At 43.8% G+C, this 16,725-nt stretch overlaps 1 protein-coding gene across 1 annotated transcript in view; it reads right to left on the bottom strand.

Moving 5' to 3' along the window:
* brinp1 (bone morphogenetic protein/retinoic acid inducible neural-specific 1) overlaps positions 1-16,725 on the bottom strand; it is a 140,673-nt gene that overhangs the window by 104,522 nt on the left and 19,426 nt on the right. Inside the window, exon 2 of the mRNA XM_034205115.1 lies at positions 7,395-7,662. Coding sequence (XP_034061006.1) covers positions 7,395-7,612 — 218 coding nt within the window. The 5' untranslated portion in view covers positions 7,613-7,662. The remainder of the gene's footprint in view (positions 1-7,394; positions 7,663-16,725) is intronic.

Here is a 16,725-nt window from a genome sequence, read left to right as displayed (position 1 = left end):
TGTTACTCTGAGAACTGGGGTTACGTAAGTAACCTATAGTTCTCATTCATAACACTCCATTCGATGTCTCACTATGGGAAATTGTAGCTCCCGTATTGTCAGACGAGCTTATCTCGAAAATCACCAAACCAACCAGAACTTAACAGGTAGAGCTCTGACTCAACCAGGTGCCCAGCACTGCTTGAGTCACACTGGGAGCAGAACGTCCAGCCTGTTAAGAGGCGGATAAAAGTGAGCGGCGAGGACCAGCTCGCCGCTGCACCAATGTCTTTGATGGGAGACATCCTGGACAGAGCCCAGGATGCAGCCAGACCCTGAGTCGAAAGAGCTCGCGGACCCGAGGGTGCCTGCGAACTCTGACTCGTATGGGCCCCAAAGCAATTGCTTCCACAAACCAGTGGGAGAGCCGTTGCTTAGTAACAGGCTTGCCCTTATAAGGGTTAGCCCAGGACACAAGGGGTTGGTCATTATGACGAAGCACCCTTGATCTGTCCCTGTACGTGCGTAAAGCACGGGCTGGACACGGCAAATCCGGCCGCTGTTCCCCGGAGGAATACAGTGGCGGGGAGGATGCCTCAATGTCAAATGTGGTACCTGAACCAACCGCCTTAAGATAAAGGCAGGGTTGGGCTTCAACCACACTCTGTTTGCCCTGGGGCGAACTGAGTGCATGAAGACTGTACAGATAGCGCATGAGTGCCACTGGCTCGCTTGGAAGCTGCCAGGGTCAGCTTCATGTCACACTGTATTCAGATTGTACCACTCACGGGCCAGGCCCATAGAGCCAAGCGCTCTGGGTGTGGGTGAAATATCGCCCCCCCCCGCTTGGGACAATATGTCCCTGCGTAGTGGGAGCTGCCTTGCTGCCCGCACAGCAGCTGATATATCTCCGCTAGCCAGTACATAGCTGGCCAGTGCGGAGCTATCAGGATAAGTGTGTGGCGTTGCTCTCTCACTCTGGACAGAGTTGGGGGTATCAGAGCCAGGGGTGGGAACGCGTACAGAAGGCCCGGGGGCCAATTGTGCGCGAGTGCATCCACGCCTAACGGTGCATTTAGATCGTGCATCGAAAAGAACAGCTGACACTGAGTGTTGTCTTTCGATGCGAACAGATCCACCGCGGCTCTGCCGTAACGCACCCACAGCTGGCTCACAATCCTTGGATGTAGAGTCCAGTCTGCATAAAGTGGTATACCTCTGGACAGCAGATCTACCCCGAGGTTCATCACTCCCGGTACGTGCGTCGCTCTCAGAGAGAGGAGACGTCTACCGCTCCATAGGATCAGTTTGCGCGCCAGTGTGTGTAACTGGAGAGAACGCAAACCACCTTGGCGGTTAATATACGATATTGTGGTCGTATTGTCTGTCCTCACGAGGACGTGATGTCCCCTGAGGAAAGGCAGAAAGCGTTTTAGGGTGAGAAACACCGCTAAAAGCTGTGTAACTGTCTTGAGAAACCCAAGCAGATGTCGTGAGCATCTCCCGCTGTATGCTCCTTAGAGCCATGTCACGTCTCTTCCCCTCTGAGTCTCTATTTGTTGTGTTATGGGGCCCTCCAGTGTCTGAGCACCGTGGTGCCCCATTTCGACAATCCCCACCGACACAGCGCATGCGTGTGGCGGTGGTGCCCTTACGGCTCCAGCCGGCACTGCGCATGCGCGTGACGGTGGTGCCTTCACAACCCCAGCCGGCACTGCGCATGCGCGTGACGGTGGTGCCTTTACAGCTCCAGCCGGCACTGCGCATGCGCGTGACGGTGGTGCCTTTACAGCTCCAGCCGGCACTGCGCATGCGCGTGACGGTGGTGCCTTTACAGCCCCAGCCGGCACTGCGCATGCGCGTGACGGTGGTGCCTTCACAGACCCGTCAATTGTCCGCCCTTTGAGAGAGGCCGTAGCTGCTCTCAGAAGGGGAACAGTTGACGGACAGTTTATTGTTTTTATTGTTTTTCTTTTCATTATGGCTCGAAGCCTGGATGCGTCAGCGGAAAATGTTTTATGACAGAAGAATCAATAAGTGTGTGACATGTGTTTATGCGGACTTGAGGATGGTGTTGAGGCATCTCTCGAGGCGGCGGGAACACATTTAGAGCTGGGGAACCGTAGACTTCCAGCTCTGTGACAGAGGGGAGAAGGAGGGGCTGTCACGCCGCTCGCTTCTTCTTCCTCGACTGCTGGCCGAAATTCTGGGTTGGCTGCGCCTGGGCTGCAGCCGGAACCGGAGATTTTCTAGGCCAGCTCGCCCTCGTCCCCTACCTGGGCTGGGGACTCGCGGCGGACTGCGACCTCTGCGTTTTCGGTATTTTTAACCGAGCAGGGTTCGGGGCAGCTTGGACGAAGGGCCCTTCGAGGGAGGCAGAGGTGGAGGGCCTCGTCCTCCTTCTTTTTCAACTCGCATCTCCTCTGTATGGAGGCAAGAGCGGAGCCGAAAATCCCCTCGGGAATGATGGGCATGTCAAGCACATCCTCCTTTTCCCGGTCTGGGAGGTTGGTGAGGTTGAGCCATCTAGCTCTTTCCTGCACCACCATGATCCCCATTGTTTTGCCCGTGGCCTGGACGGCGCAGCGTTGGACACAGAGACAAATGTCTGTGACCAACTCGTCCAGAACGGCCAGTCCAGGATTACTCGACATATCCTCACAGAGCTCCGCTTGGTATGCGGTTAGCAGTGAGGAAACGTTCAGAGCCATGGCGGACAACGCTGCGGCTCTGTAGGACCGTTCAGTCATGGTCGACTGGAAACGGTCCACCTTCACTGGCAGCGTGGGGTTCCTGCTTGGTGACGGGCCCATCCTCGGTAGGAGGTGGGCTGCCACCAGCAGTTCCATTGGCGGTATGCGGAGTAGGCCGAGCCTCTCCATACCGTTGCAGTCTAGGGAGGAGGCACTCTGGATTGGGGCCTTGTTGCTAAAGGGTCGGTCCCTCCACGAGACCGACACCTCATCCAACATCTCCGGGAAGACCGGGAGGAGTTGCCTCCTTGTCCTCGTTGCTTGGGGAGAATGTCTCCCCTCGTAACGGGACCTGGCGGTCTCCTTGGCTATTTCGGGCCACGGGATGTCTAGCCTGGACGCAGTGCGCTGACACGCGGCCTGCAGGTCCATGCTCAGACAGGGCGAAGCTGGTGTGCTATCGCCCGGGAGAGCAGCCATCGCTCGCAGCTTTGCCGTTTGAGCCGATGACATGAAGATATCTTCTTCTTGCTCATCCGAATCAGACAGGAGGAACTCAGAGGTGTCCTCTTCGTCCTCCATGTAGTCTAATTCCAGGACATCCTCCACGGGCGAGACCATGGTGAGGTCTCGCCGGGAGCTCCCGCCTGGTGAGGCGTGGGGCTCCGTTCCCGCGTCTCTTGCCGCCACCGGGGTCCCGGCCTGACACGGAGAGGACCCGCTCGTAACAGGTACGTCGTTGAGAGAAAAAGTGTTACCAACCCGTCCTTAATCCGGAGAAAAAGGGACGGTGTGGGTCCTTTGTTCTCAAAGAATATTGACTGGTGTGTCAATATACTTCTAATCCTTTTCTCCTCCGTGAGAGAGAAGTAAGTAAGGGGAAGCTAGCTAGTAACAGGTGCGTAGCTAGCTTGAGAAAAATCAAAACCTTACCTTACTTTCCGGGGAAAGAAAGGGCGAGGTCGATTTTAATACTAACTGGCGTTAGTATTACCGTCTTCTTGCGAAGCAGAAGGAGTAGCCGGCGAGCGCCCGTCGACCGAAATGGTTTTATTTGGGTTCAGTCTGTGGACCGTTAAGCTTATCCGGCTACTATAGAGATGTGCTCTGAAGCGAGAAGAGGTGTTTGACTGACGCATGCGTCGTGGCGCAAGCTACTTATAAGGGGTGAATTCCCTGACGCTGACGTCAAGATCACCAGCCAATCAGGATTGGCGTAATGAGATTTATGCTTCTGTTTGCTCCGCGATGAGGCGCATCCCATAGTGAGACATCGAACGGAGTGTTATGAATGAGAACATACAATGTCTCAATTTTCCTTTTTAATGGAAAATTAATGACACTTAATATCATTATACATAAGTGCGTATTTTGACTGATTCTGTCATTGCTTTGCAAGCTTGTTGAAGAGCAGTCAAAAGAAGAACATACAGTATGGCTCAAAACATTGTGTGAATGTGATAATAAAGGAAACTAAGGGATTTTCAGTATGCAAACTGTTATAATGTTTTTATTTCTGTGCTTTTTTGATCCAGCATCACAAATAACATGTTTCTATTTCGCTAATGAATTAAATGTTTATAAATTGAGCTGTATTGTGAGTACATTCCGTTATGTTTCCTTACTTTATTTAGGTTTTTAACTGATTGATATTTGCTACTTTGACCTATTATTCACAATTGTATGTTTTGTTTTACATCAGCGCTTTCATACACAGCAACGCGACCAGAAAATATCTAAACAACTCTTCAATATCGCTGGAGAATAAGGATAACATGAAGAGGTTCTGAAGGTTTACATTGACTGAGTTTTCGTTTCATTTCCAAACATTATACTGTCACAGGACATCACATCCTTTGGTTCAAAACCTTGGATAGATTTATTTGAGGTCCTCATAAGCCTTGGTCCATTGACAAGAGTGGCTCTATCAACCCTGTCTATTCATTCACTTCTTTCACTGCATGTCTTTTCAAAGTGTGATCCATCAGAACTATTCATTTTCATAAATATTTGTATTCTAAATAACAGTCCTCATCTTGGTCCTTTGATTACAGTGCAATGCTGATTTGAGGGCTTTAAAATGCATTAATGGCAAACAGATTTGCATTTATATTGGTTTTTCAGTCAGGCACACAAGAACCTGAGATAGAGCTCTGTGAACAAAGACCAAAGAGAGAACACGCATTATCTGAAACACATTCGACCCCATAATAGAGTACAAGCAACAGAATGAGAGATGCTATAGTGTGAGCAAAGCAGGCCATCGAGTTTCACCACTAACTGAAGCACACAATGATACACATTATTCAGCTGCAGGTCGGATACAGCAGCAGTATGAAGCAAGCAGTGAAAGTGGCTTTTTCTTGTGACTGATGAATATCATATAGGAAATGTACAGCTAGGCGTACGATAACAGGGAAGAAAAAAAGGGAAGGAATTACATTTTGAAGATCGCATCAGCAGTGACACAGTGGTGACGATTACTTATACAAAACGCACTCCAATCATTTCTTTAGGAGACATACGTCTAGAGGGAGGGATTAATTGGTGCCTTGCGCTGCGTCGTTCCCCTTCAAGTGACTGTGACCTTTCCGGAGCACTCGACAGGAGGCTGGCACATCCTAAATCTGTGTTTATCCTATAAATTAGGTTATGTCATTAAAGATGGGGCAGATTTGTTTGTTGCTGATCAGGTTGGCATTGTCCACGCAGCGCGCCGCCGGGGTAATCTACCTCGATAAGAGAACCCTGAAAGTATGGATGCTTTGTCTCTTTGCAAATCTGATCCAACCGCTTTCCAGCACTAAATCGTCGAGGCGGAGAAAGTCCCGGGGGAAATTTACAGAGCGATTCAGTTCTCACTGCTGGTTAGAGTAGAGCACGGCTGGGCAATCATGTGCCGAGGGTACGTATGATTTTATTCCAACCAAACAATACACCAGCTGATGTCACGTATTCCGTCCACCCCCCCCGCTATGGTTGAAGATGTACTAATCATTGAGAATAACTGCTGGTCCAAGTGGGGATGAAAAACCTACGAAATGCTTGTTCCTTTGGGAGAATGTTTCACAGCCTTGGATCAACTGTTTATGATTATTTACTAAATACTACAGGTATATAACCTTTCACTAGAAAAAAAAAGTAGGGTACACTAGACTCTATTGTATAGTGTTCATGTTAGTAATGGATATGTCTTTTTAGGGGTATCACTTAAAACATACTGTAGCTGTAAAAGAAATCTATCACACTTTGTCTGCCCGTGTTACAGATGCCTGACAGATGTGAATGTGAAATGTTAATTGTTGCCATCTAATTTTTAACGAGAAACACATCCAATTCTTCACACTCTTAATGTGAAAATTAATTGTCTTGTCACGAGGAAAATAATTTCTAGCACTGATGGCTGAGTTTGATGCCACTAATGGTTTGTTAAGAGGGAGAAACAACAGGAGCCACCTGGGCCCGGCAACATTCCCAGCAGCCCCATCATGCAAACACACACCCTCTGTTTTAATAAATCACTGCAGCTTCACAGACAGCATTTGACGGCTGTGCAGAGTCTTTGGAACGAGGCCTCAGAAGTTTTGCCTCTGAGATTCATATCTCTGTGCAACATCCCGCTCTGTCAAGTTACATATTATGCAAATGCATTGTTTACTGTTCATGTGACAATATCAAGGCACGAAAGCCAGTGGGGACCGGGGGCTGTGGCAAGTTACCAAGAGAGAGGGAGCAGAGAGACAGAAAACAAACTCAAATGAAGCAAATGACTCTCTTACTCTCACAGTCTTTCGATACTGATTAGGGACTTGGGATCTAAGGGAATCAAAGCACATCATTCTGAGGAAGAGGGTTTCTAACCATCTTATTTCTCTACCTTGTACTCCGTATGTAACAAATAAGGAGAAGTTAGCTGAAAATAAACAAATCAGGTAGAATGTGGACATTATAATGAATATATTAAATGTAAAATGTGCTAACGAGAATACATTGTTACAGTGGAACACTGATACAAATGAGTGATCAGTGGTGTAAAAGCAGAAGCATTTCGAATTGTCTGCGTAAAGTTTAGGGTTAGGGTGATCATTGAAACATAACACATCAACATTTATTTTGATATGTGCAAAATTGACCCAGTCAGACCTGGTTGATGTGGCCAGGGAAAGGAACGTTTGAGGCTCTCTGCTGGAACTGCTACCCTCCGCGACCCGACCACGGATAAGCGGGAGAAGATGGATGGATGGATGGACAATGTGTCTGAACTATTGACTTCATCAATAGCCAGTTAAAACCAGTGAGTTTCAATTCTGAAGTGTGAAACGTATTGTTTGGCTACTAATGTGATCAGTTAAACTTGGAAATATCAATGAAAATGTAATGGCTTGGGTTTGAAGACTATAAACAAAAGCCTGCACCTAAAATATGGATGTATGTATTTTGAAATACATGGGGAAGACTTTAAATGGGATTATGTAAAGTTTTGGGTCCAGAATATTTGAATGTTTGGAGTGGAGTGAAGGTCCTAGCAGAGTGCGTTATTAATTTAAGAAAAAGGAGTTCACAGTGCTGAGAGTTCTTGCAAGTCAGTATGCACACTTAAAATAAAAATGTACACAGTGCAGCTTTTTGCAGCTAAAAACTCAAAATAGAAAAAGCCATTAAAACAGACAGATTCTTAAAAAGCATGCGTGGCAACAGTACACCGGTTGAAAGTGGACTCACCTATAAATTTTATATCTGGTCGTAAATCCTTGGCGGAATCTTTCCACAAAGGATAGATAACTCCGAGAGTGGTGGAAAGGTCCACGGTCAGAGATGAGCCAGTCATATTGCTTGGTGACATGTTGCTCAGTGGCCAACGGGTCCTGGCGGGAAGACTGAACTGTTATATGGTCCCATATAAACAGGAAGCAGATGACCTCAATAAACCTCCAGTTCATGCTTTTTTTTAAGCCGCTCTCTGTTCATTCTCGCTCCATTATGTGGAGACCTGATGGGAGAGAAAAGAAGAGGGAAGGAGGGTGGGAGGGAAGGAGGGAGGGAGACAAAAAAAGAGAGCTGTTACATGACAAAGTCTATTTTAGCGTTACAAGAGGATGTCATAGAGTGAGGTTAATTGGGTTGTACCGAACAAATAAGATAGTGCCCTTGTCATTGCCACTTTACCGTGACATGATATGTATTTATTTTCTGTTCTTTCTGAGATTGTTCACCGTTCATGCGTCCCTAGAGTTTTTTGGAAAGTCACACAGATTGCGCCTCTTCATACAAAAACTGCTACCCTTTTGCAGATGAGCATGAAGTACATCCTCAGCTGTGTGGCTGTCTCTTTTTTCTTCTACATCTAATTGGTGTCATGATAAGTTCTGACAAGGTTAGAAGTCTGCTTTACGATATGTTATGACACCCAGCCACTAATGTGGAAGGACGCCATCTCCCAGCGGTGTCAATTACCACTGGAGGAAACTTTCAACTATCGACTCGCTACTTCATGAATTGTTAAAACTAATGTTGATCCAAAAGATTGGCTTTTTCATCAAATACAAAATAAAAACTCCATTTTGTTTCACTAAAGCGGCTAGGGATGGGTATTACAATTGTATTATTGCCCTTAGCTCTATAAAATGGCACTTTAATACTAAATATGACCTTAGTCTATAAATATTTTAGAAACATATAAATTGCTAACACATACAGTATCAGCAAAGAAGCAGGAAGAGGTTTGTCTAAAACCAGATTTAAACAAGGCCCAATTTACTTTTTCTTTATTCAAACTATCACAGAGGCAGCGGACAATACACACCTACCACAGCCTGGATGGGAAAATGTACAGTAAATGTAACTCATGCCAACTTAAAATACATCAGTAAAACTAATATTGTGATGTATTAAACAATACGGCACAATCTCCAATTTATTTTCCTTTGAAAGAATGTTAAATGAAACACATTGCGAACAAGGTACAACATTACCAGCATCACATCCTGCCTAAAGAAAGAACAAAATCACCAAAAATAATTGTAACATTTGACCAGAACATTGAAATTATCCATTTCCTCATTTTGCATTGACTGATATTATTATCCACTTGGCAGTGAAATTATGTCTTAGTCTCTTACTGATAAGGAAACGATTTTCATCAGTAATTGCGTTTAAGAACGTTGGCCCGTGGCCGTGGAGCACCCAACAGTGTGCCATGAAATGCTACTGTATGCAAAAAATCCTCCCCCCTTTCATGGTTCATTAGACAATAACACATCATAAAAGAGCAGGGAAAATGTAATGGGTCTAATCTTTCCCTGTTAAATAGATGATGAACTACTTGATTGCAAAAGATACAAAACAATCACAGTGGCATACTTAAAGGGAATTACTTTTGTCTGTCACTATCACTGTTGAAATTAGTTTGTCGGTTTTTTATGATGCCTTGAATTATCTCTGTGTTTTATATTTAAGCACCGCCTCTTTTTTCATCAGTACCAGTAACAAACATAGATCATTTAAATATCTCTAATTGTATTACTAATTGGATTTGAAATCACTTCTTAGAAACATATTGTATTGAAATCTCAACTATCAATTTAGGATTTTCAGCAAAGGAAAACAAACTTTTTCTTTCACCCTTTCACAAGGTACTCAGCAGCAAAGACAAAATAACAAAGTGTACTCAACAGGCCAATTTAAGAAGGATTAAGTTAAACCGCTTTTTCAATGACAAATGTGTCAGTTAAAAAAATAAAGAAATGTGTTTATGAGTTAATTTACTTTTCGGTTAATTTAGATAACCAAAAGAAAAGCCTTGGAAGAAAGCCTAGCCTAGCCCTTGAGGATGTTATAGTAAATACAATTGTATTTAAAGTCATCATAAATGATGCATCTTGAGTCTTTACTGTGGAACACCAAGCAGAAATAAAAAAGGAAATGCACCATTTTGCTCGTTAATATAAGTCCACAATAGTTATTTAAAAAAAACAGTTTTAAATAGTGACATAAGCAAATACTGTCCTTTTATAGACCCAGGCTATATAGAGTATGTGTTGTATTAAATATGTTAGGACCATTGAAATAAAATGAGAGTATAACGGACATTGAACTGCTTGTCGTGGTCGTATAGTTCAGAACAAAAGAGATTGGCTGATTACACCCCACGTCAGTAGGGCACAAAGTGTTTAATATTCATTATTGAGAAACAAATCTAAAACACATTTTTGGATTACCGTCCGCACTAAGCCAGAATTGTGCATTTGTCTTTCTTTTGTTGAAGCTCATATGTAAGGGGTAGGGTTAGGGTTAGGGTAATGTTGTGAATCGAGTGGCCTGTGTTTGTTGTCCATAACATACGCCTGCCCATACCATAACCCCACCACCACCATGGGCCACTCGATTCACAACATTACCCTAACCCTAACCCTAACCCTACCCCTCACACCAGATACTGACTGGTTTTCGGACCTCCCCAGACCCCCCCAATAAAGCAAAAATGCACGTTTCAGAGTGGCCTTTTATTGTGGCCAGCCTAAGGCACACCTGTGCAATAATCATGCTGTCTAATCAGCATCTTGATATGCCACTCCTGTGAGGTGGGATGGATTATCTCGGCAAAGGAGAAGTGCTCACTATCACAGATTTTTTTCAGATTTGTGAACAATATTTGAGAGAAATGGTTATTTTGTGTATATAGAAAATGTTTTAGATCTTTGAGTTCATCTCATGAAAAATGGGAGCAAAAACAAAAGTGTTGCGTTTATATTTTTGTTCAGTGTATTTCTACGTAATGGTCACCACACAAATGAATATGGCCATCCTGCTATGTTTAGGAAATCGGTTATATTCTCTTCTATGGTTCAGGCTGTGCAACATGTGCTTAAGGTTTCGCCACAAAACAACACATTTTCAGATAGCAGGAACACAATACATTTGGCATTAAAAAAAATGTTGTCTGGTGGAATATCCATAGCTAACCCCTAACTCTGATTTACATACCGTACATTATGGAACCTTATCGCTATAGTTCAGGCGTGCATTTTGTTGCCTCCCTAAAATGAAAATCAGTCGTGCAGTTGACCCAGTGGCTTCGTCATTTCCATCACCTGAGGCGTCACTGCTGTCTGGATCCCGGAAACGTCCTGTAGTGAGTACATTAATATTCATATGGCCCCATGATGAGAGTCATTTATCAATGCTATATTCTATAAGCCTGTTTATATCTGTATACTTCGTTTTCTCTATCTTGTACTGCCAGGAAATGTTATTTATCTCATGCCCGAATGTCCGCCGTGTGATTTTTGCATCTGAACATTATCACACCTTACACCAAAATATAAGGATACATAAAAAAGCAGTCTGGTTTTACAAACAGCCCCAATTCACAAAATGTTTAGTAGACAAATATGATTCATCGTGGCCACCAAGCTCTCATTATGATATGGAAGTGGCCATCTTTTTGTTGTGTGAAGTATTTTCCCAGTCCAAAAGGATCCTATGATAGAAAACAACAGGCTTGAATTACATGAATGTTCTGGATATCAACATCAATATCTGAAGGGCCCACTTTACTAAATCAATTCGAGCTGGCTTTAAACACTGTCCACATGGGGTGGTTTGATGGACTCTTTGGTATTTTTGGGGTTGGAGCCATGTGGTGCAGTGCACCAGCTGCACAGCTGGAAATGGGCTAGGATTGGAAATCAAATACACTGTAATACTTCCCTTTCCAAAATGCAGACTCTATGTCACGCCATGCTTTTAGTTTAAATGTGGATGCCACAGAGAACAGTCAGGGGCTTTTATCACACAAATATAGTTTACTCTCTAAGGAATAAACTGATGTTCACTTTCAAAAAGTCCTGACTCATCAAGAGCAAATACTCAGCATGTAAATAAGCCACTGAGGGCGGATGATGTTAAATTAGCTTGGGAGGAGATAACACATTTGGTTAATAATTGCTGTCCAGGTCCTACGAGAACTGTTGTGCGTTGTAGAAAAACAGTTCAATAGCATCACAAGGAGAGCCAAATAATTTGGTGGAGAACCGCAGTGGCAATTTAACAACTGGATGGGGGCCATGTACTATAGCCAGTCCCTCACTGGTACTGAGATGGGACTGCATATGCAAACCCTGCTCAAATGTTGATGCTTTGGGAGGAAATCTGGCGACCTGCAGGTGATATTAACAAAATACTGCAACTGTATCTTTTAGGAGAAAAACTGTAAACTGTATATTCGCAAACGTTTCAAAGGTCAAATTATATTGATGGAAACTCACTGGATTTGATGATTCACCCACTCCCTCTGTTATTCATGAATAACTACAATAGCCAGTGTCACACTAACATCAAGGTAGGTTAAAGAAAGACAAGTGCAGCATTGAAGGGATGATGGCTTTCTGCCTTTAACCGATCTACTACTGGACTACTGTGGATTCAATGTCAAACAAAGTGGCTTCCTTAATATTCTTAGTTTGTTTCGGCTATCTGCAATGTCAATAACATGCTCTGCGTTCTGTTTCAGCAAGAAACGCAAACAACAGGAGATAAATGTATATTTTTTGTTTCATAATGGTGTCACATGGTTGTGAATTAATGTGACACAATACAGTTCCTGTATCTGTCTACACAGATGGAGACCTTGTTTTCGATGCGGCCAATCAAATCTTACATAAGGCAGTACCATAGTGTTTTATCATAGGCAGAGCAGATGGTCACACTGAGCCAGAGAGTAGCCAGCTACATAACACGCAAGTCTCAGACTTAACAACAACCACATTAGCTTCCTGCTAAAGTGCCCTTTGTGTCTAACTTACAAACATGAGCACAAGTGTTGTCCTGCACCTTAGCTTGTTGACACCAAACAAACATTTACCGGGGGGGACAGTGCACTGCTAATGTCCGTTTGCAGCTGGCTTGATAAGTATCTGCTCAGCTACTGCACAATAAACGGCATCTAGACGTATCTGTAAGTGTCACTTGGGTCCAGTTAGAGGCTGCAGTGGTGCTTACTGTTCAATAACTCTAACAACCAACCCTAGGGTTCCCTAAGGTGTAACACCAGCTGATTTTGACACACTGTCATCAACAATTTAGATTTTTTTACAAAGGACAATTGGTGAAATGAAATAAAAAATATGAGAAGAAAAATGAAAAAAGGACGTTATCATTGACCGACACCCTACCAACAAAATTGCATCACAAGTCAACCTTGATTTTCAGGGCCTTAATGTGCTGGTACATCAATCAATCCAAAATGTTAGCAAATGACATGTTTTGGTGAAAGGTGTTTGTTCGATTACTCAACAGAAAGCATCCAATGCAGTCCACTCAACTCCATCAACCTTAAGGTGAAATCACATTTTTCAAATTCTCCCTCCTGTGGTATTTCTGTCCTGTGTCTGCATGAACTCATATCTCGCAGATCCCAAATCTGGCATGCAATCCATTTAAAAAACGTTGTTGGTGTTACAGAAATATTGTTTGTCTTCTGTTATTTGCAGATGAATGTTATTTGCAGAGTGGAGGAGACAGAGAGTGGATCACGTTTACCCTTGAATAAGCAGGGTAAAAAGGGGAGGATGTCTGCTTCAGGAAATCACAAGACAGGACAAGGGAGGCTTGTTTCCTCCATCCTCTTTTTAAACAGCCTTATTCATGCCGCAACTCCTCCTCCATTCTGGTTCATTCAAGGAAATTCAATCTCCATTCTGGACCCATCACTAGCTTTGCCAATCAATTCCTCTCTCCCCTGTGTGGGCCCCTAAGTGTCCCTCTTTATTCTCTAAAGTTCGTAAGAATGGTAAGGCTTGTTCTCCTTATTTGTATTCCAAATCCCCGGGAGGCAGGAGATCAGGGAAGAATGAAGCCTTTAGCAGGGAGACAGGTAGACTCAAGGGAATTAGAGCAGATATATTGTATTTCTGCACTACCTATCTCTCTATTGCTTGTGCATGACACTTGGTCACGAATATGTACTATTTATTTCCTACATTTTGTAGCTTGAAAAGTCTGGACATTAGCAGATGGAGTTCTCTCTGAACTGTTATCAGCATGACTGCCTCAGAGCAAATGAATTCACACTGATACAGATATAATGTGCGTAGTGAAGCAAAACCTTTGACGCAAGGTTATGTATGGCAGGCAGCCTACAAGAAAATGTTCCTCTGGGTTATTTTAACCTAATCATATTAATACGACCTCAATGTGAGTTAATATGGGAGATATAAAGCAATGACAGAATGAGGAGAGAGCGAGCAGAGCTGCATCTAAATATGCCAAACCAGTGTTGTATGAAGTCTGAGAATTATTATTGCACAGCTCACAGCGATGTCTGGAGAGGCGCAGTAATGGTCTGCCACTTGCAATTGCTGGGAAACATCGGAGGAATGGGAAGGCGGGCCGCGGCTAACTGAATTTGTACTGGATTCCCTTTTTCTCTGAATCTCTCGCCTCGCTCCTGTCGTATCTTTTAAAAAAAGGACTGCCGTGGCACCCTGACCTTCAGAAAACATGGCTGAGCAAGCAACACTGTTGGATAATTAAATGATCTGGTTGGTCAGCAACCAATCAGCTCAGCTCGGGGGGGATCAATGGCTGATTTTAAAGAGCAAACTAATTCACTAATGGTCAGAGTTATTCCAATTTACCTGGCTGCTGAATTATTGTGTCCAAATCTATTCAGAGGAGGATCAATGCGAGCCGGGGAGAGGTGCGGCCGAGGGGAGCGGGTTGCATCTGTCATTTGGAGCAGTGCGAGGAGTGTGCCGCGAGGGTTTATTTAATAGCTGCCTAGTAGAACAGCAGCCATGCGGGGGCGGTTTATGACATGGTTTAAAACAGGGGCTGTCTCTGTCATAAAGCAAACTAATTAATAAGGTCTCAGAGTAAGCACGAGAGCAAACGCTTCGGATGGTAAAGGAAGGCCTATAAGGTTTTTGGGTGTGTGATTCGGATAAATTAAACACATTGGCTAACCGAAGGGCAATTCAATTTAGCATGAAATAAAAACGAAATTAATTTGCTCCATGAGCGATTTTGCAGCAAGGGAAATAAAAACATTGTGACACTTCAATTGTTTTTTTTTACCTTGCATTTGTTCCCTTCATACAAACCTTGTCATTACCGTTCTGCACAGGACAGCTTAACTGATTACCAGTAGCATATGTCTCTTAAACACATGAAGCGAAAAGGAGCACAGAAGTAGTGATGTGCTCCTTTTGTTCATTTCATTCCAGGTGAAGGTGGTTTGCACTGATAGGAGAAACAGAAGGATTTCTACCTTTGCAGCCAGCATCAGTCCTTCAAAGACAATGAGACGCTAGCTAGCAAAGGCAAGCCATTTGTCACCACATCCGCCACTGCTGCCGCATGCTTCTGTGGCTGTGTTACAGATGAAGATTGATCATTTGTCAACTCGCAAATTGGCTTTCAAGTGCTTTCTCTAATTACTCTGTGGTTTTATTGATGAGAAACCACTGACTGCTTTCCTTCGATTTACCTCGCTGGGCACAGTCTTTATTTTGAATATGTTGCCCACCTTCCTCTTCAGAGGCATGAGAGGGGCAAATAAAATGGTGCAAAATGCTCCAACCTGAAGACATCCCTGCATGCTGTATACATGCTGTTCTCACATTCCACTGAAACAATGTGAGATTAAAGGCAAAACTGCCAGAGCAAATTCCATCCCCTTAGCTGGTTGCACTCAAAATGCACCCAGAGGAGCCCCTGACATGAATAAGAGCTTGAATAGGAGTTGCTGGGAGGATGTAAATGACACTGTTCGTACTGCAGCTCTTCCCTGCTCATGCATGTAAATGTCAAGTGAAGTTATCCACTGTGTGGTTTCCACTGAAGAGACCCACAAAGATGTTGGACCAAAGGAAGGGAAGAACAGGGCAAAAAGGAATTTCTCAAAGGGATTGAAAATGTTTTTATCTCTAAGAGAGCGCATGTAAGAAAGGTATAATATAAACACACCCAAGGTGATGCGGCTCTCAAGTGTCTGCATGAATAGACACATTTTGTTTTTCTTTATTGCATTTGTAACTGCGCTTTCAGTAAAAAAAATAAAAATAACAGGCATTTAATGATGCGGCAATGCGAGCACCTCAGGCCTCATTAAGAAATATATATATATTTTATTTTTTTCTGTAATTACCAGCAGATTTAAACAGCAGATCCTCCTTCCTCTTTTCTCCCTTCTGTGACTGATCTGTCATAATTGCTTTTGTCTGAAGCATTTCACTCTCACCATCAGTGCCAAGGAGCAGGGTGTGATGAAGTGTTGTTGCGAGGCAACTGTAAGAACGCAATTGGATTGCAGAGCTGCATTTTATTGTACAGACATATGTGAGGGAAGTATCACCTTATCAGGGTGAGGGCATGATTTGCTCATCCTATTTCAGTATCGGAGTTACAGGACCCGGGAAGGGAAAATAAATGTTTCTCGTTTTCTCATCCTTGATTTTATCAGCGCGTGCACAGGATGAAGATTGAACACAACCATTTGTTTGATTCAAACTCGTCCCTCTTCACTTGCACTCCTAACGACCGTCATACTTGAGCAATTTCTCCCGCCAGATGTTTATATATCACAGGAAAAAGTGTAGGGCAAAAAAGGAAAAGATAAAAGGAAAATGTTTAGCCAGCACATTTCTGAGAGTTAATGCTGCTTCACCTTTTCACAACAACCTTCTACTTTTTTAGGGGTAGTGGTTTTCTGACAGGAATACATAACAGCTGCTGGCCTCTCAAGAGACTGGTCCACTGGCATTATGTGGAGAGATTTTGTCCAGCTGCAGTGGGTTATTTTTGTTCGCCTTTGCTACCCCCCCCCACCCCTCCCGTTTGCTCCGCGCACTCTGAAGCAATGCCATCCCAGAATTGACTGACCTCATTTCCTTCCTAAAAATGTGATGTTTATTTTCCAATTCCTCTTTTGACGAATTGCTAATCACAAGACGTTGGCAATAGTTCCCTGCTCTCCAGCAACAAAAGAAAAAGGGTGTTAAGGCTTTGGTCAGTGCTCCTGTTGTTACTAATTCAAAAGCCATACATTTATGAA

This window comes from Gymnodraco acuticeps, unplaced genomic scaffold (genome assembly GCF_902827175.1).
Source record: "Gymnodraco acuticeps unplaced genomic scaffold, fGymAcu1.1, whole genome shotgun sequence".
Lineage (NCBI taxonomy): Eukaryota > Metazoa > Chordata > Actinopteri > Perciformes > Bathydraconidae > Gymnodraco > Gymnodraco acuticeps.
Note: the sequence above shows the minus strand (reverse complement) of the source record. Positions and strands in the feature narration are given on the sequence as shown.